At 39.1% G+C, this 20,330-nt stretch overlaps 1 protein-coding gene and 1 pseudogene across 2 annotated transcripts in view; one reads left to right on the top strand and one right to left on the bottom strand.

Moving 5' to 3' along the window:
* Positions 1-20,330, bottom strand: part of Qrich1 (glutamine rich 1) — a 47,133-nt gene that overhangs the window by 11,611 nt on the left and 15,192 nt on the right. For both annotated transcript variants that reach the window (XM_027933885.2, XM_027933884.2), the window contains 4 exons: positions 11,305-12,339; positions 2,965-3,142; positions 2,224-2,378; positions 796-910 (listed from right to left, as the gene is read on the bottom strand). In XM_027933885.2, the coding sequence (XP_027789686.1) occupies positions 796-910; positions 2,224-2,378; positions 2,965-3,142; positions 11,305-12,339 (1,483 nt within the window). The remainder of the gene's footprint in view (positions 1-795; positions 911-2,223; positions 2,379-2,964; positions 3,143-11,304; positions 12,340-20,330) is intronic.
* LOC114091427 (small ribosomal subunit protein eS6-like) lies at positions 5,654-6,403 on the top strand (annotated as a pseudogene).

The following is a 20,330-nucleotide window of genomic DNA, read 5'->3' as shown; positions in this document are numbered from 1 at the left end:
GTATCACTATGTTGTCCAGGCTGACCTGAACTCCTGGGCTCAAGTAATCCTCTCCAGTAGCTGGGACTATAATAGGCATGAGCTACTGCACCCAGCTATGATTCTGACTTTAATAATAACACCTCCCACCCCCATTCTGGAGAATAAGCTCAGGGGCATTTTACCACTGAACTAGATCCTCAGACATTTTTATTTTTTATTTTGAGACAGGTTTCACTAAGTTGCCATACTGAACTCAAACTTGCCATCTTCCTGCACTAGCTTCCTGATTAGCTGGAATTTTAGGCATGTACCACCACACCTGGTCAATCAATAAATTTTAATAGAAAAATAAAAATAAAAAACATAGTAACCACTCTACTAGTTTCGCATGTCTCTGGGTCCTTGCCACACTGGGACTAACAGAATTCTCTGAAGAGCAATGCCCCTTCTGATATCAGGCAAAGCAGCACCAAGGCCAATACTGTTGCCTGGGATTTATAAGTCCCATGCCCCCTTACTATAATCATAGCCAGCCACAGAAACTGCCTTTTTTTTTTTCTCTCCAGGTACTGGTGATTGAACTCAGGCACACTTAACCACTAAGTCACATCCTCAGCCCTTTTTATTTCCTATTTGAGACAGGGTCTCACTAAGTTGCTAGGGCCTCACTAAATTACTGAGGCTAGTCTCAAAACTTACAATCTTTCTGCCTCAGCCTCCAGAGTTGATGGGATTATATGAGTGTGCCACCACATTTGGTGCAAAACAGCCTATGTTTTAAAATTCAAATGGGAAAAGGCTCCAAAGACTTACCAAGTGGAGTGACCCGAGGCTGAACATCCTTCAGAACTTCGTGGAGCCACTCGGTGAATCGAACATAATAAAGATCGGAGAAAATGTCATCTACCCTTCCATTTTCAAAAAGATACTGAAAAGTAAAACAATCAATGAAAGTTATTGGTTGTTTCTTGAATAAACTTTTGGGAGAAATAAACATTTTTCCACTAGCACCACTACCTCTCCCTACCACATCAAAACTGTCCAGCATATGTAACAGTGTAATCCAAATCATGTGAACTGATTCCCACAACATTTTAGAGTTAGATCAGTGATGATTTTCTGAATTTTATTTTACCTAAGTAAGGCATTGTCTGTGGTAACAAAATAATGAATAAGCTCTGAGGACAGCCCCTTACTAGTATATTATTTAAATAATAGATATATAGCTTTTAACTTGGGGCTAAGTTTTCTTGACTATAAATGGAGATGACTATACCTTTCTTTTTCTTTTTTTTTTATGTATTTATTTTTTTTAGTTGTAGGTAGACACAATATCTTTGTTTTATTTTTACGTGGTGCTGAGAATCGAATCCAGGGCCTCACACATGCTAGGTGAGTGCGCTACCACTTGAGCCACATCCCCAGCCCGACTATACCTTTCTTTTAGGACTGGGTATAGCATAAGTGAAGAGATCATGTAATGTTATTCACATGGTATCTGGGTTAGGGCCAGAAAGAAACAGGAACAAAGTGGGAGGCAGGCTTTTCTCAGGACCAGGGACCAAATTCCCAACAAGTAAGTCCTACTCAATCATATTATAAATTCTCCAAAAGACTTCAAATACTAAAAAATGCTTCCCAAACTGCCAATCTGAGCTCCTATTTTATGCTTCATATTATGTGTCCTAAAAGTCTAACGATATTCACATACAATTCTAATCAGACTTCTTCAAATAATAGCTTTGTGTTAACGTAGTATTAATGTGAAAAGCTATGTTAGCACCAAACTTTGTTCTAAATAAGTTACTTTTTAATAAAAACAATGTTCATTTTAACAGAAAAGTGTGAAATGCTTTGTGATTAAAAAAAAAAAAAAAGCTACTAAGGTAATAACCAAATAATTTAATAGAAGTTTTGCTAGATGGTACGATTTTAGATGTTTGTCTGCTTATTTTATGGTCTAAAGTGAACATTTAGGTCTTTTTTTCCTTTTTCTTCTTTATTTTCTTTTGTGATACTATGCTGGGGAGGAAACTCAGGGCCTGGTGCATGCTAGCCAAATGCTCTAGATCACTAACATTTAGGTCTTTGCAATTAAAACAGTTTATTTTAAAACTCATTATATAGATAAAAAAGAATTTCTTTATTTTCACTTCTAATCATTTTACTAAACTTGACTAATCAGCAAACACGAAATGGGAACAGAGCTTAAAAATACTTCTATGTAGAGGTGCTTCCTACCTTTTGAATACACAAGAAAATATAGTAGAGCACATCCGGATCATAGGGTTCACCATCTCCATTTCGAGCTTCCCGTGTCATTAGACAGAGGCCATAATTCAACTCAGCCACAGCAGAGGAGATGAGATCTTCCTGGAATCGCAGCAATTGGCGCCCTATAACACAAGTCTCAAAGGTGAGTGGGAGTCTGGGTATAGGTGTCTCTTTATTGGGTACTCATTTTCCTGAAAGGAGGGCTCAGAGAATCAGGTTGCTGGTACAGGAATGTTCATTTCTATTTATGATCAAAACCGGCCTACTAAGGCAGTAATCATATATAATACTACACCAAGGGTTTCTTTCTTATAACCTGCCTCATCTCACATATATCCCCAAAATTATTACTAGGATCAAGAAGTAAAAGCAGGGAAAAAAAAAAAAAAAAAAAACCAGAATCCACTCTGTAACATGGGAAAGTATATAAATCTAATGGCAAAGAAGGGCATTGAAAACACTCACTGGGCTCATGTTTTTTCCTAAAAGTCACTTTGCTCTGGTCTGCTAGATTGACTCTAGAAAGCCATGTAAATAAAAATGCTTGGTTTTAGGCAAACCCCACAAATCATGATCATCTGTACAGGGTCAGGCTTGCTTACTGATAGTCACGATGCAGCAGGTGCTCTCTACAGAGCCAGAGGACACCAGTTACTATAGTCCTGTTATTTAGATTATAGACATCTCCCATCTTCCCCAAACACTCACTCCCAATGGGTGCCAATCTATTCTGAGCATCCTTTTCTAGTTCAGCATTCTTGGTCTGGGCCCAGCTTTTCCATACTTCAAGCCCTTCTTCTGGTTTCAAAGAATTTGGAAGCAGAAGTTCTGGGGAAGGCTGTGGCTGTGACTGTGGTTCAACTTCAGCAACCTGGACAGTTTGAGCCTATGAGAGGAAAACCATCAGAATGTGTTAATACTATTGTACATTAGGTCCTTTAGCAAATTTCCAAGAAAATATTAAATTCATTTAACTAAAAAAAAAAAATCTCTTTGCCAGGCACAGTGGCACATGCCTGTAATCCCAGAGACAAGAAACTAAGATAGGAGGATTGCAAGTTCGAGGCCAGCCTCAGCAATTTAGCAAGATCCTGTCTCAAGATATAAAATAAAAGGACTGAGAATGTAACTCAATGATAAAGCATTCCTGGGTTCAATTCCTCATACCAAAAGAACCAAACAAATAAACAACAACAACAAAAAACCCTTCTATTCTTGATGTTCTACCTTGAAGTAGCTTTGGGTACTTATTCTTGGGACAGCAAAGGCAACTGAAATAGGCTTCTCAGCCTTGGCTGCACTTTGAGTATTTTATTTAAAAACAACAATACCCTGGCTAACCCTAGAATATGTCTCTGGAACCTAGGTATCAATACTTCTAAAACTACAAGTAAAAAGTTAATTCCCTATCCAGAGACTGAGGCAGGAGAATTCCTAGTTCAAGGCCAGTCCGGGAAATTTAATAATACCTGTCTCAAAATTAAAAGAAAAAAAAAATTTTTTTTTGAAGGGTTGGGATACAGAATGCCCCTGGATTCAGTACCAGGATGGACAAGGGAATGGAGGGAGCACATTCTGATTGAAAAGATCTGGGGAGTGACTCAAGATTGTGCCTTTCTAACAAATTTCCAATGCGAATCAAGGTTGCTACTCTGCAGATCTTACTTGCAATAGCAAATGTGCCGAGTACTGAGGCTTAAACTTAGTTGCACCTTAAAATCCTCAGGACTACATTTTGAGAGTATCTATAACTGTGTCTTATCCCAACAGATTGAACTTTATAGTTGTTCTAAGGTGAAGGCCTGACGTTAACATTTTTTTCCTTTTTTTTTTCGTGACGCTGGGGCTTGAACCCAAAACCTTGTACTTGCTATGCAAGGGCTCTACTTCTGAACTATATCCCCAATATCCTCCTTTTATTTTTTCATTTTGAGACACAGTCTTACTAAATTGCTCAGGCCAACCTCAAACTTATGACCCTCCTACCTCAGATGGGATTAAAGGTATGCACTATCACACTGGGCCTCTGACATTGTTTGTTCCTCTTTTTTTTTTTTTTTAAACAGTGCTGGGGTTTGAATCACTTTACCACCAAGCTACGCTCCCCCCCCCCCCCTTTTTTTTTAACAGGATCTTGCCTAGTTGCTAAGGCTGGCCTCAAACTTTCAACACTCCTGCCTCAGCCTCCTCAGTTGCTGTGATTATAGGTGTACACCACTAAGTAAGGACCACTATCAAGAAACACAATAAATTAGTGATGTTGTCTCCTCTGCCATTGTAAGATATAAGACAGGACAATTGTTACGGTTTTTCTAGCTATAAGGTTCTAATTTTTCCATGCTTCTTCTGAAATTAAGATTCTCACACTCATAAGGACATAATCCATTTTATAAAAACAGGAGACAACATTACACCTTCTTCCTTTCAAAGGAAGAATGGCCCCATCATCAATGGTCTGACAGCCAAGCCACATGAAAAAGAGACGGAGTATCATTCTCAGTCACAATCCCCAAAAGGTTAGATGGACACAAAGATGCCAAGTGCAGGTTTCTGTTTTTGGTTTTTTGGGGGGAGGGTACTAGGGATTGAACTCAGGGGACTCAACCACTGAGCCACATCCCCAGCCCTATTTTGTATTTTATTTAGAGATAGGGTCTCACTGAGTTGCTTAGTGCCTCACCATTGCCGAAATTGGCTTTGAACTCTTGATCCTCCTGCCTCAGCCTCCTGAGCAACTGGGATTACAGGTGTGCACCACTGTGTCGGGCACAAGTGCACGTTCTTGGGTCTCATACATATTATACCTCTGTTTTCTGATCAAATCCCCTTGAGTTCAGAAATTTTATGCCACAATCAACACCTCCCTTACTCAAAGGGCTGAGGTATATGAAAAAATCATTCCAACTGAAGGCAAAAATAGTTTCTACATGACACAAATTTGCTTACCAACAAATAAAATTCTATTACCTTTGATAAGATACTTTTAAATGGGGAAATAGAGCAATACATTTTTTGGTGTTATGTATCAAGCCTCAAGAAAACGTCCATGTTTTGACCTGGAACTCTATCCTAAGGAAATCACTAATATTTTATGTATCAAGATGCATAAGGGGGTTGGGGCTGTGGCTCAGCAGTAGTGCACTTGCCTGGCATGTGTGAGGCACTGGGTTCGATCCTCAGCACCACATATAAACAAATACATAAAATAAAGATGTATCAACAATTTAACAAAAACAAAACAAAACAAAAAAAAGATGCATAAGATGGCTGGGCATGGTGGCACACACCTGTAATCCTAGAGACTTGGGAGGCTTGAGGCAGGAGGATCACAAGTTCAAAGCCAGCCTCAACAACTTAGTGAGACCTTATCTCAAAATAAAAAATTAAGCTGCCCAAGATGAAGCTGAATATCTCCTTCCAGCTACTGGCTGCCAGAAACTCATTGAAGTGGATGATGAATGCAAACTTTGTACTTATCATGAGAAGTGTACTGCCACAGAAGTTGCTGCTGATTCTCTGGGTGAAGAATAGAAGGGTTATGTGGTCCTAATCAGTGGTAGGAACCACAAACAAGGTTTCCTCATAAAACACAGTGTTGTGACCCATGGCTGTGTTTGCCTGCTACTGAATAAGAGGCATTCCTGTTATAGACCAAGATGAACTGGAGAGAGGAAGCGCAAATCTGTTTGAGGTTGCACTGTGAATGCCAATCTGAGCATTCTCAACTTGGTTATTGTAAAAAAAAATGAGAGAAGGATATTCCTAGACTTACGGATACTACTGTACCTCATAGGCTGGGACACAAAAGAGCTAGTAGAATCTGCAAACTTTTCAATCTCTCTAAGGAAAATGATGACTGCCAATGTGTTGTCAGAAAACCTTTAAACAAAGAAGGTAAAAAAAACCCAGGACCGAAGCACCAAAGAAGATTCAGTGTCTCCTTATTCCATGTGTCCTGCAACACAAGCGCCCATGTATTGCTCTGAAGAAATAGTGTACTAAGAAAAATAAGGAACAGGCTGTAGAATATGCCAAATTTTTGGTCAAGAGAATGAAAGAGGCCGAAGAAAAGCGCCAGGAACAGACTGCCAACAGATGTGGACTGACCTCTCTGCAAGCTTCTACTTCTGAGACTAGTCTAAAATAAGAGTTTTTAAGAGTAGCAAATAAGATCAGATCTTCAAAAATAAATAACTAAAACATAAAAAGTGATGGGGATTTGGCTCAGTGGTAAAGTGCCCTGGGTTCAATCCCCAGTATCCAGAAAAAGAAAAGAAAAAATGATGAATTGCCTCCTAATCAAGGTGTACATCTGATACTAAAAAGCTGTTTGCATTAAAGAAAAATCTAAATTATAAATTAATGTGAGCGGGCTGGCCTTGTGGCTCAGTGTTAGATCAACTGCCTAGCATATGTGAGGCACTGGGTTCGATTCTCAGCACCATATACAAATAAATAAAAATAAAGGTCCATCAACAACTAAAAAAATATTTTAAAAAAATTAACGTGAGGGTCCAACAAAAGGGACCAATTAGGCAAATTATACTATATCCATATAAATGGACTACAAAGCAGACATTAATCATGTTAACTAAGACTACATGGGGCTGGGGTTATGGCTCAGCAGTAGAACACTTGCCTCACACGTACAAGGCCCTGGGTTCAATCTTCAGCACCACATAAAAATAAATAAAATAAAGTCATATATATTTAAAAATAATGTCTTCAAGGAATAAATTTAATTAAGAAAAAAGAAACAAGACCCAGAAGTATAGAATGAATATACAAACAACCACGTAAATAAGCCTGATTATCCTTTATACTCGAACCATAAAAGAATGAGGAATAGGGCTGCGGATGTGGCTCAAGCGGTAGCGCGCTCGCTTGGCATGCATGCGGCCCAGGTTCGATCCTCAGCACCACATACAAACAAAGATGTTGTGACCGCCGAAAACTAAAAAAAGAAAATAAATAAATATTAAAATTCTCTCTCTCTCTCCCTCTCTTTTTAAAAAAAAAAAAAAAGAATGAGGAATATATGAAAAATGACAAAATACTTTCTATTTTCTAGCATTTCTAAAATGGAAAAAAACATTCATTATCCTCCCCCCCACCAAGAACTGTGATGGTTTTACATAAACAGACCAGAAAGGCAAATGTCTAAATAAACAGACAGGAAAGTGTCTAAAATCTAAATATAAATAGGCAGGTAAGTGTGGTGGTATATGCCTGTAAATCCAGTTATTCAGGAGGCTGAGGCAGGAGGATCATTTGAGCCAGGAGTTTAGCTTGGATAGTATAACAAGACTTGACCTCAATTTAAAAAAAAAAAAAAGGTAGAAATAATAACCTTTACATAACGTTAGGTCCACACTATTAATGTCTACATGGGTTTCTAATCAAGGTATACATCTGATGCTTAATAAAACAGATTTTGGGGATGGGGCTGTAGCTCAGTGGTAGAGCTCTCTACCACTGAGCCACAACCCCAGCCCCAAAATACCCCAGTTTTATATATTTGATCAATTCAACAAACAAAACATGTATGCAAAGTTTTGTCTTAGGTTCAAGAGTACAGAAATGCATTAAACCACAGCCTGGGGCAAAGAGTTGACTGACTCTGTAGTGATTTGAACAAAAACCCTAGTATGCGTTTTTCTTGACTCCAGTGGCTATTCTAGAAGTCACTAAAGAAAACCTTTGCTCCAAGACATGTGAGTACCTGTAATCCCAGCAGTTTAGGAGGCTGAGGCAGGAGGATTACAAGTTTAAGACCAGACTTAGAACCTTAGGAAGGCTCTGTCTCAAAAGTAAAAAAAAATAAAAAGGGCTGAGGCTGGTAAAGTGCCCCTGGGTTCAATACCCAGTATCAAAGAAAGATGGGGTGGGGTGGGAAGGGGCATGACGACAAATGGGCCCATTTTCTAGCCACAAGATGTCACTGCTCACCCAGACAAGAACAGATTCAGACAGGAGTCAATAAGAAAACTGAAGCTGAGCACAGCGGCTTAATTAATGGAGAAGCTGAGGCAGAAAGATCACTTACATCTAGGAGTTCTATGCCAGTCTGGGTATCAGTGATTCTCCATTTTGGGGGGGGGGGGTGGGGGAAGATGGAAAATAAGTAGAGCCCTCTTGTGCAGATAATACTTTTAAGAACTCCTGAGAAAAAAAGAATAAAGCAGAGAAATGGAGCAACAGATGGAGGTGGATATCAGATCAAAAGAAAGTTTTACCATAAATCTGGTTTTAAGAACAGAAAATATGAAAGCTTTCATAAAAGGTTATTGCCCTCCTCAATCCAAGGCAGCAGAGAGCACAACACTGTTACCAGCTCTCCTTAGGATTCAACTCATATAACATATCTATTTTCTCCTTGGATTCTAAATGATCCTAAGGTAAAGGAGCCTGTGTTGTTAACTTTATTCCCCAACACACAGCCCAAAGCCTGATGAGAAAAGGAGAGGCTTATTTGTGATCTATATAAACACACTCACCTTTCCCTTGTGATGGGTATTCTCAGTTTTTCTGATAATAAAACCTGACATAAGTTCCTGTAAGATTGCTAAAAGAGAGACTCTGAAGAACACTAAACTCCAGAAAAGAGCTTCTCATACTAGAGGGCCTAGACAGATAAATTACAGAGAACAATAAGCTCCAAAGAAAGCCTCACCTGCAATTGAACCATTAGGTTAAAGAAAGCTGAGGGAAGGCCTAATGTGCTCTACCTTTATGAACAAAAGCTGAGCAGAGCCGCATTACAAATCTTCTGATTTTATATACCTCTGCTTGATTGCTCTTGTCACATTATCCAGAAATTTCAGATTTCCTACCACAGATCAGATCTAATCCAACTCTTCACTTTGAAAAGACATCACTCCCCTTCCTCTATCCTAACTCCTCTCTCATGGTTCCCCTCTTATGTTGCCTTTGGCAATGTCCTTTTGGGTTATCTCTGTATTTATGATGTTCCATTCTTCTTACAGCTTAGATGCTGTAAATTATTTTCCAAAGATACCACTGTTTACTTTTTTTTTTTTTTTTTTGGCAGTATTAGGGATTCAATGGGTGATTGAAAGTTACACCTTTAGCCTTTTTATCTTCAGACACGGTCTCCCTAAATTCCTCAGTCTGAACTTGTGATCCTTCTGTTTCAGCCCCTCCTGAGTAGCTCTGTTAACTTTTAACCTAGAATTTCTGAATTCCCAATTTGTTTGTTTATGTATCATGCTGTCATTCTTAATTATACTGCCTTATAAATAATTCAAAAGAAAAGAAATCATGAATTCCTTTTTTTTGTGTGTGTGGTCCTGGGGATCAAACCCAGGGCCTTATACTACTAGGCAAGCACACTCAAGCACTTTCCCACTAAGCTACATCACCAGCCCTTTTGCCCAAAAATATTGAGACAAGAACTCAATAAATTGCCTGTCTGACCCTGATCTTGTGATCCTTCTTCCTCAGTCTCTGAGTAGCTGGGATTAAAAGCATGCACCAGTGCTCCAGGCTTGCAAATTACAACTTCTTACTCTCACAACTAGACTCAGATAAACAAGGACCATCTCAAGGTGAGGTTGTGGTTGTGGCTCAGTGGTAGAGCACTCATTTAGCACATGTGAGGTACTGGGTTCGATCCCCAGCACTATTCAATCGCTTTCTACTTCTAGGCCTGACAGCCAGGTATTTAATAAGTCATCCAAGATGATACAATGTTTTCTCCATGAAACAAACTAAACTGGTCAGCCTTTACTTAATTATTTGCTTAGTTTGATTAGTAATTTGTGGTCTGAGTTTCTGAGTGTAGTCCTTCATCTAACTTGCTTGTGCCAGCTCCTTCACATGCATTCCCAGAAGCCTATGCCCAATGAGACACGCTACTTTCAGCAGTCCCATAAGACCAGAGGTTCTGTATGCTATTCTAAAAGTCTACTAGAAAAGGGTCTAGAAAGCTTACTAATAGCCTAAACAGATTAATCTATTCACACCTCTGAGCTATTCCTGAGATTAATAATTAGAAAAAATAAGAGCTACACAATTTTAAAGTTGAAATTTCAACAGTTTTTGAGAACTTTTCTGCAATCTAAAAATTTTGAAGTAATTGGACATGGGCATGTACACCTATAATCCCAGCAACTCAGGAAGCTGAGGCAAGAGGATTCCAAGTTAGAGGCCATCCCAGGCAACTTAGCAAGACCCTGTCTTTAAAAAAATAAAAATAAAAAGGACTGAGGATGTAGCTCAGTGGTAGAGAGCCCCTGGGTTCAAGGGTTTAAGCCTCAGTACTACAAAAATAAATAAATTAATTAAAAAAATAAATGAAATATAGAAATAAAAAGTCTGGGGATGTAGCTCAGTGGTAAAGCACTCCAGGTTCAAATACCAGAATTGGAGGAGGAAGTGAAAAAAAGTTTTCAACATAGTTGCCATGTCAGAAAATCCAATTAACCAAGGCTTATCTTGACTATTTTCAAGCAAGATAAAAATATGCTTGTGAGGTACCACTCTATAGGTAACTTACTCAAGGCTTCCAAAGGTGTTAACTTTTAACAGGCTTATTAGGAGGTATTTTTTTTTATCTTCTAACTTACCTACACTGATTATAGACAATAATCGGAGAAGGTTCATAGCCTTTCCACCATGATGAGTTTACAAGCTATGTGCTAAACTATAAGGGTTTCACTAGAGTTGTTCACTTGTGATGCAAAGTAACAGCACATGGAAGGCAAACAATCTTTGGGGTATCCTATTTATCCCTACCTCTAAGTTTATTATTCCTAAGAGAATACAATAGAAGTGTTCCAGGCATTCAACACTTAAATCTTTAAAATTGCAAAGTAGTTACTGATCATTTTGAACCGTCAGGTAGTTAGAAGGTACAATCTGTTTTATACTCTAATCAGCTGCTTCTCTTCCTTCCTCAAAATGCTAAATACTCTTACCACTATAAGACTAATATTTTGGCAGAAAACAAGCTTGACACTACAGGCAAGTTCTGTGTTTCACAGGTCCCTGAGAAAGCAGGGTGCCCTAAAGGTAAGTCTCACTTACTGAACAAGTAACCTGGAGCTGTTGCTGCTGTTGCTGTGGTGGTGGTGGCGTCTGTTCTTGGGGAGTTTGTTGCTGCGGCTGCTGCTGGGGGTCCCATATATGAACAGTCTGAGCTGTATTCTGGTACGTGCCTGCCACGGCCTGCACAGCCACTGGAATGTGGATGTTGCCATTCATGAACTGTGCTGGAAAGAGAGAGTTTGCAAGGGTCTGCACTACCTCTTCATGGGAGTTTTTCACTACAGACGTGGTGCCCACCATCTTCTCCTTGTCATCCTCCAGCTTTACAGCTGCCAGGGCTGTGGGTGAGCCACTGACATGAACTGCGTTGTAGGCTTCCTGGGGAATGGCAATGTGGGTAATGCTCTGCTGCTGAGGGTCCCCCCGGGGCTGGGCAGAATAAACAGGGATGGTCCAAGTTTCTCCTGTAGGGCTAGTAATGGTCCCGGTGGCACTGTACAGGTGGGCACTGTCTACTGTCAGTAAGTCTGGCCTCAAAGACACATAACTCTGCTGCTGGCCCTGTGGTATGGCCAGCACGGTGGCCACCGGCTGCCCTGAGATGGCGTAGGACACAGTGATGGGCATGTCCACTTTGCGTTTCTTCACAGGCTGGAGGACACTGGCCGTGCCAACCCGCCGCTCCCCTTCCCGAGGTGAGCCCTGCTGGGATGGTGGTGGGGAAAGGGCACCCACGGTCTGGATTTGAATCTGCTGACCCCCAGCAAGAGACTGGCCAGCCACAAGCTGAGCCTGGATTTGCTGATGTGGGATGTGCTCCTCCGGGATTTCTGTAGTCTGGATCTGCTGGGCCGCCTGCACGTGCTGCACCTGGATCTGGGCTGCTTGCAGCTGCGAGGGGCTGGGACTTTGTAGAGACGGGGTCTGGATAGAAGGGGCTGCTGACTGCGGTGCCTGGCCCTGGATCTGCACCTGGACCTGGATGGGCTGCTCGGCAGGCTGGTGAACGGTGAGCTGCGGGGAGAGCTGCTGAGCCGAGACCTGCTGCGGAGACTGCTGTACCTGCACCTGTACCTGCAGCAACAAGATTCACCAGTGAGTGAGCCAGACAATATTGAGAATCCAGCCCCAAGGAAAACAAAAATCTCAGATAGGGGCCCTGTGTGATGCCCAGACAAAGCTTCTAAGGATGCCACAATCCCCCAAAATGTTCTTCAGCATCACATTGCATTCAGAGTGACAGATACCTACCTTAGAGAGCAAGCAAGTCAGTCAATTGGGTATAAGAAAAAAATTAATCAGAAATTTTGCCAATTTTTAAGTTTATTTGAAAATGCAACCCCTTTGCTTTTTGTATATCAATACAGTGGTACAAGTATATAATTTATGTATATATGATTTAGAAATATTTTATCTCTGCAGCAAGTGACAAAAAGAGTGGGGTCACCTATTCTACGAGGCCAGAAAAAACAAACGCAAACCATTCCAAACTGCTCAACTCAGGATCAAACCTATTTCCTATTATGAACAAGTAGAAAATATAACAGGGACAAAGTTTGTGCAATCTCCTCTGGAGTAATTTCCAAATTTGCTGTTTTAAATTCAAGCACTGTTGCATGTGTCTTTAGACTACTCAAGATACTTTTGTTAATGGAGAAGTCATTTAAAAATAATAATAATACTCCAAAGAATCCAGATAATTTATTCTAAACAAGATTACTATATGTTAGAAACACATTTGGGTAACAATGTAGCTTGTGTATTTTTACTGTTATTTCAGCATACAAAGTAGCAGGAAAAGATGCTAGTTATACATACTATGCAATTAAAAAAAAAAAAAAAACCTTTCCCTAACTACAGGTAGAAATTAGGAAGATAGAAAACAAGGGAAAAGAAAACAAAACAAAAGGCACATATTAAGAAAGCAGATGAGGGTGTAAATCAATCTAATAATAGAAAGATACACATGACATAAGATAATAAGGCTGATGCTGGGATAACTGGATATCCACATGCAAGAGAATGAAGTTAAACCTCTTCCTCATATCATGAACAAAAAAATGGAAAAGAATATGAATAGAGGTTTCTTCCCAAAAAAAACCAGGTGTGGAGGTGTACAACTGTAATCCTACGCAGCTCAGGAAGCTGAGACAAGAGGATTGCAAGTTCAATGCAGCCTCAGCAACTTAGTGAGGTCCTAAGCAACTTAGAGAGACCCTGTCTCATAATAGAAAACAAAAAGGTAACTTGGCGGTAAAATGCCTCTAGGTTAAATCTCCACTATCAAAAACAAAAACAAGGGGCTGGGGTTATGGCTCAGTGGTAGAGCGCTCGCCTAGCACATGCAAAGCCCTGGGTTCGATCCTCAGCAACACATAAAAATAAATAATTTTTAAAAACACAAAATTCCATATACAAATGGCCAACATAACTGGTTATTAAGGAAATGCAAATCAAAATCAAATCCACAATGATACCCACTAGGATGGCTAAAATAAAAAAAGACAAGCTGGGAATAGTGGCACACATGCCTGTAGTCCTGGCTACTTAAGAGACTGAGGCAGAAGAATTCTAAGTTCCAGGCCAGCCTGGGCAAAATATCCAGACACAGTCCCCCTGCACCCCCCCCCCCAAAAAAATCTACAAGTGTTGCTGACGATGTGGAGAAATCAGAATGCTTATATAAGATATACGGCATGTGTGCGGCCCGGGTTCGATTCTCAGCACCACATACAAACAAAGATGTTGTGTCTGCCAAGAAGTAAAAAATAAATTAAAAAAAAAGATATATAAAGTTGACATAGCCACTTTGTCACACTTTGTAAAGTGTTTGACACTTCCTCAAAAGGTTAAACACATTACATAACAAACATGATAAATAAATCACATGATTCAGCAAATACACTACCAGGTATCTTCCCAAGAGAAATAAAAACATCCATAAAAACTTGTATATAAATGTTCACTGCAGCATTATTCGTAAAACAAAAGGTAGAAAGAAATCCAAAATATTAAGCTAATGAAGTCCATCACAGGAGACCACATCATACGATTCTGTTTGTATGAAATGATCAAAAAAGGTCTATTTTCTATAGAAACAGAAAGTAAATTAGTACCTTGTAGATACAGGGGCGAGGAAGGGTAGGGGTTAGGGAAAACATGCAGTATTACTAATGGGAATAAATTTTTTTAATAGGGTGGTTAAAATATTATAAAACTGACAGTTGTAAAAACTCATTGAATATACAAAACCGCACTGAACTATATACTGTTTTTTATTTCTTTGCAGTAGTAGGAATTGAACCCGGGGCTTAGCACATAGTAGGCAAGTGCTCTACCATTGAGCTACATCCCTAAGTCCTGTATACTTTACTTATTCATTTATTTGGTGCCAGAGATCAAACCCAGAGCCCTACACATGCTAGCATGCACTATTCCACTGAGCTATATAACTACCAGCCCCTAAACTGTATGAATTACAATGTGTAAATTATATCACAATAATGATGTTTCTCAATTTAAAAAAAAAAAAAGATAAGCCATCAAGTTGTGTAAAGAGTTCAATACTGAGATCATAGACTTGGCTTTGAAGTCCATGAGTAATATGCCTAACCTTTAAGTTTCAGTTTCCTCAAATATATACAAAGGGAGGGAATGTCCACTTCCCTATTGAGGAATGTGGGAATAATATTTAATAGTAAAGTAGTAAGATGCTATAAAAATATTTTATTCCTTATTTTTTTCCATGGAGTAAAGTCACATCTCTTTACAACATCAAAATATAGTTCCCTGCCCTTCAGTAGATGAATGGATAGGGAAACTTTGGTATATATACACAATGGAACATTACTCAGCATTAAAAGAGAATAAAATCATGGCATTTGCAGGTATATGGATGAAATTAGAGAATATAATGCTAAGTGAAGCAAGTCAATTCCAAAAAAACCAAAGGCCGAATTTTTCTTTGATATGAGGATGCTGACACATAATAGAGACTGGGGGCGGGGGACGAAGCATGGGAGGAATGGAGGAACTTTAGATAGGGCAAAGGGGAGGGAAGATAAAGGAGGGGGCAAAGGGGTAGAAATGATGGTGGAATGAGTTAGACATCATTACCCTAAGTACATGTATGAGACACAAATGGTGTGAAAATACTTTGTGTACAATCAGTGTCTTGAAAAAGTGTGCTCTATATGTATAATATGAAATGAACTGCATTCTGCCACCATGCATAACAAATCAGGTTAAAAAAAAAAATTATATATATGTATGTATGTATGTGGCTCCCAAGCCAACATCATCAGCGTCACTGAGGCATTTATCAAAAATACACTGTCTTCTTTTGAGAAGTGTCTGTTTAATTCAAAAGAGTAGCTTGAAAATTTTTTCGCCCATTCTGTATGTTCTCTCTTCCCCTTTTTTCTTTTTGTGGTACTAGGGATTGAACACAGGGCCTTGCACTTGGTAGACAAGTGCTCTACCACTGAGTTACACCCTCAGTCCTCACATTCTTGTTACCTTGGCTGTACAGAAGCTCCTGAGCTCTAGGAGTCCTGGTGAGAAAGCCAGTGTTTATGACTATAAGCTGGTGTGTTGACCCTGAGTTTTATTCTAGGAGTTGCATAGTTTTTGGTCTAATTTCTAGGTCTTTGAGCCATTTTCAGTTGATTTTTGTGCAGTGAACCCAGGGTCTTAAGCATGGTAAGTACACACTGTATAACTGAGCTATAACTCCCAGCCCCAATAACGTTTTGTTTTGTTCTGGCTATTTTAAGTATTAAACTGATATTTTATTTAAAGGAAAATAAGATGGGTCAGTATTTTGGATTTCTAAATTCCATCTCCTAAACAGTAATTGAAAAAATTACTGGCCATGCACAGTGGTGCACACCTGTAATCCCAGATGCTTAAGCAACATAGCAAGACCCCCTTCTAAAAAAGAAGAAAAGGAACCAACAGAAAAGAAAAATAAATTACATTTCTATTTCCATATTTCCCTAAAGCTACACTGGTCTAGTCTAGTATCCATTAATTACATGTATCCACCAATCACTCAAAATGTGACTAGTCAAATTACAATATGCTCCAACTGAAAAACACATACCAGATTTGAAAGATGTGTACAATAAAAGAACTCATTAATAGTATTGTACTAATTACATATTAAAATGATTATAATAAATGTTAATGTTGTTTTAGAATTAATGTCACTCCCCTCTTCTCCTACAAAAGGCCACTTAGTTGAAATATAGCTCATTACTAGAATAAGTGCTTTATTAGCCTGATTGAGGCCCTGGGTTCAATCCACAATGTTTCAAAACAAAAAGCAGGGGGCTGTGCCTCAGTGGTAGATGGTTCACCTCACACGTGTAAGGCTGTAAGGCACTGAGTTCGATCCTCAACACCGGATAAAAATAAATGAATAAATAAAGATATTGTGTCCGTCTACAACTAAAAAAAAGGTTAGGGGACTACTAAAACATATGGAATAAAGCACTCGGCTCACATCATGTTTTGAGCCCCACTGAGGAAGGACCACTGAGAATCGTGCTCAATGTGCCACAAAATTCTGAATCACAGCACCTGTACTCCAAACCCATCTATAACTTTTAACAATTATTCAGCAAAACCTTAGAAATCTTGGTAGGATTTTACTGCTCACATAATGTTCTTCTGCAGGTCGTCTTTACCAAAATATTAGACACTTATCAAACTTTTGATTATTTATCAAACAAACTTAAAACCATGGTTGAGAAGAGATTTAAATGTGGTAAAAGACAGAATATAAAGGTCCAGAAAAGAGCAATAAATGGCCCACTAATCCTAAGTGATGATCAGGATCCAAAAGTGCCAGTAAGTAAGTAGCTGATTTAAGTGCTACTTTTGACTGCAAACCTTATGTTTGCATAATACACCATATATTATGAACACTGCCGCCTCAAGGCAAGTGCCAGAATCACTTTCCCAACCTCTCCCACAGCTGAAGTGTAGGCCATGTGACCAAGGCTTCCCAAATTAGACACACAGCATGAAATCTGGACATGGGCAGCAGGAACCAAAGACTGAATTTTCTGGTGAAAGTGGGAGGATGTGGCAAAATGCAGCAGGATGACCTAAGTCCCAGTAAAGACTGTAGTGTGAAGACCTGTGCCCAAAAATGGGGCTGAAAATCTCTACCAAAGCAGGCTAGCAATGTGACCCAGATCTAGTTACTGGTTGGATAGCCTTCAATGTCTATTCTCTGGCTTTCTCATAAATCCTTTGAATTACCTTCTATTCTTTAGTGAATGGTTTTTTTAGTAAACTTGGAGGAGTTGTAGTGGTCCTTCAGATCATCTTATAACTAAAAAACTGAATGGAGAGGCTGGGGTTGTGGCTCAGTGGTAGAGTACTTGCCTAGCACATGGGCCCTGGGTTTGATCCTCAGCTCCACATAAAAATAAGTAAATAAAATAAAGGGATTATTTATAAATAAATAAAAGATATTGTGTCCAACTACAACCAAAAAATAAATATTAAAAAAAAAAAAAGATGCTCACACTGTTTGAACTTCATGTATTTACCCAGGGAGAGGGGATATTCACAGAGGCTACTACAGATTCCAACTGATCTGTGACACTGTATGTCTAAAAATAAAAAAGAAGAGGGATAATGCTGGGATGACAATGACAAGGAATGAAAAACACACTAAAGCCTTCAAATTTCACTTCCAGCAACAAAAAGACCAAGTGCTGAGAAGTGCCTTTTTTCCAAAGTATTCTTCATTTAGCAAACTCTAGCAAGGCTAGACTGACCAACCAGCCTTATGTGAATGCTCAGTTCTTTCCCTGTGGAACGGCAGAGGAGAAACAAGCAATTCTATGGGTGCCAAGGAAACCAAACCTTGGCATTCATCATCAGGTGTTTCCTCTGGCACACTTACTTCTTTTGGATGCTTTAAGGAGCTCTGAAAAACAAGTTTCAAGTGAACCTCCTTCACTTAACACAGAAAGACCTAACAGTAACAAAGAAGTTAGCACTCCCCCAATATTATCCACACTTAAATGGGAGTTCTTAGCTGGGAGTAAGCTCAGTGGTAAAGCACTACCTATGACACATGAGGTCCTAGGTTAAGTCCCCAGTGATGTAGGAATTTTTGTGTGTGAGTGCGTGTGGTGCTGGGGATTGAACCCAGGGCCTGGTACATGCAAAGCACGCACTCTACAACTGAGCTATATCCCCAGCCCTGGAAAAAAAATTTTTTTTTTCAAATATTCCTTAGTACTCCACTCTCCAACTCAATTACTATTTGGGTTTTACTATTACTGTTCAAGGACCACTACATTCTACATGCTAAAAACCAGGGTGAAGGCAGGCATGGTGATTCACATCTGTAATCCTAGCAACTAAGGAGGCTGAGCGCAGAGGATCCCAAGTTCAAAGCCAGCCTGGGCAATTTAAAGACTATATCTCAATATTAAAAAAGGGTTGGGAATGTAGCTCAGTGATACAGCACCCCTAGGTTCAATCCCCAATACCAATGGAAAAAACAAAATTAAAAAATAGGGTGATATCATCTGATTTTTTTTTTTTTTTTTTTTGAGGTACTGGGGATTGCAGCCAGGTGCATGCTAGGCAAGTGCTCTACCCCTGAGCCACATCCCCAGCCCCCAAACTGGTTTTGAAACTCAACAATCTGCTAAACATCCTCCCCAATCAAGATGTATTATCTATCTCATTCTTCTGGCCACAAAGGACAATACAATACAAGTGTACCATTATCTGCCATTTTTCTTTCTGAAAGAGACTTGTTTCCAATATTGCTACTATAAGCAATACAACAGTGAATATACACATATATCTATAAACATAAATTCAAGGCCAGTACTGTCAAATTCATTTCCAACAAAATTATGCAATTTTATTCTAACTTATTCTCTCATACCCTTGTGTCACCCTGAATGATATCTTTTTTTTCTTAATTTTCTTTTTTTGTAGTTATGCATGGACAGAATGCCTTTATTTTATTCATTCATCTTTATGTGGTGCTGAGGATTGAACCCAGTGCCTTACACATGCTAGGCTCTGTAGCTCTGCCACTGAGCTACAGCCCCAGCCCCTGAATGAAATCTTTGTTTTCCCATATAATAAATGAGATGATCTCATTTAAAATTTTTACATTTCCATAATCACTAGTAATATGAAGGATTTTCTGGTATGTTTATTAACACCATCTATATTCTTTCATGAACTGTCTACTTGTAACATTTGTCCATTTCTCTACTAAATTATCTTTTTGTTTGTACAGGTTTTCTGTATTCCAGAAATACTAGTTAAGAGCACAGGTCTGGGGACTGGAGGCAAAGTTCAGTGATGGGAGTGCTTGCCTAGCATGTGGAAGGCCCTGGGTTTGATCCCTAGCACTGCTCTCCCAACCCACCCTGCCCTGAAATAGAATATACGTTTAAATCAAAACAACTTGGGTACACTTTTTAAAAAGTTCCTTTTGTTTTATTTGGCTTATCTGTAATTTATTTATTTATTTTTTGCAATGCCGAGGATACAACCTATGGCCTTGCCCATGAGACGCAAGCACTCTACTACTAACTAACCTATATTGGCAATCCCTAGTTTCTGATTTTAACTGACATATAATAACTGCACATATTTACAGGATACAATATGACATTTCAATACATGTATACCATGTGTAATGATCAGATTAGGGTAAAGTATATCTGTCACCTCAAACATTTAGCAATTTTTTTGTTGGAAACATTTGAAATTCTAGCAGTTTGTCAACCATATAGTGCTACACGTTAGAAGTATTGATTCCTCCCATCCAATTGCACTCCTGTACTTGCTAACCATACATCTTCCCCTAAAAATTACACTTATTTTAAGATAAGTTTAAAGGGGAAGGGGACATAGTTCAGCACATGCCTTAGGTTCAATCCCCAGCACCTACATAAATATGTACGTGTATATTTTACATACATACGTCTATATCCCTCTTCAGAAGAATACAGAAAAGATCAAGAAACCAACACATGTGTATAATATGTAACCACTATGCCTATATCTGA

This window comes from Marmota flaviventris, chromosome 8 (assembly GCF_047511675.1).
Source record: "Marmota flaviventris isolate mMarFla1 chromosome 8, mMarFla1.hap1, whole genome shotgun sequence".
NCBI classification, from domain to species: Eukaryota; Metazoa; Chordata; class Mammalia; order Rodentia; family Sciuridae; genus Marmota; species Marmota flaviventris.
This window is presented reverse-complemented; position numbering and strand designations above follow the sequence as displayed.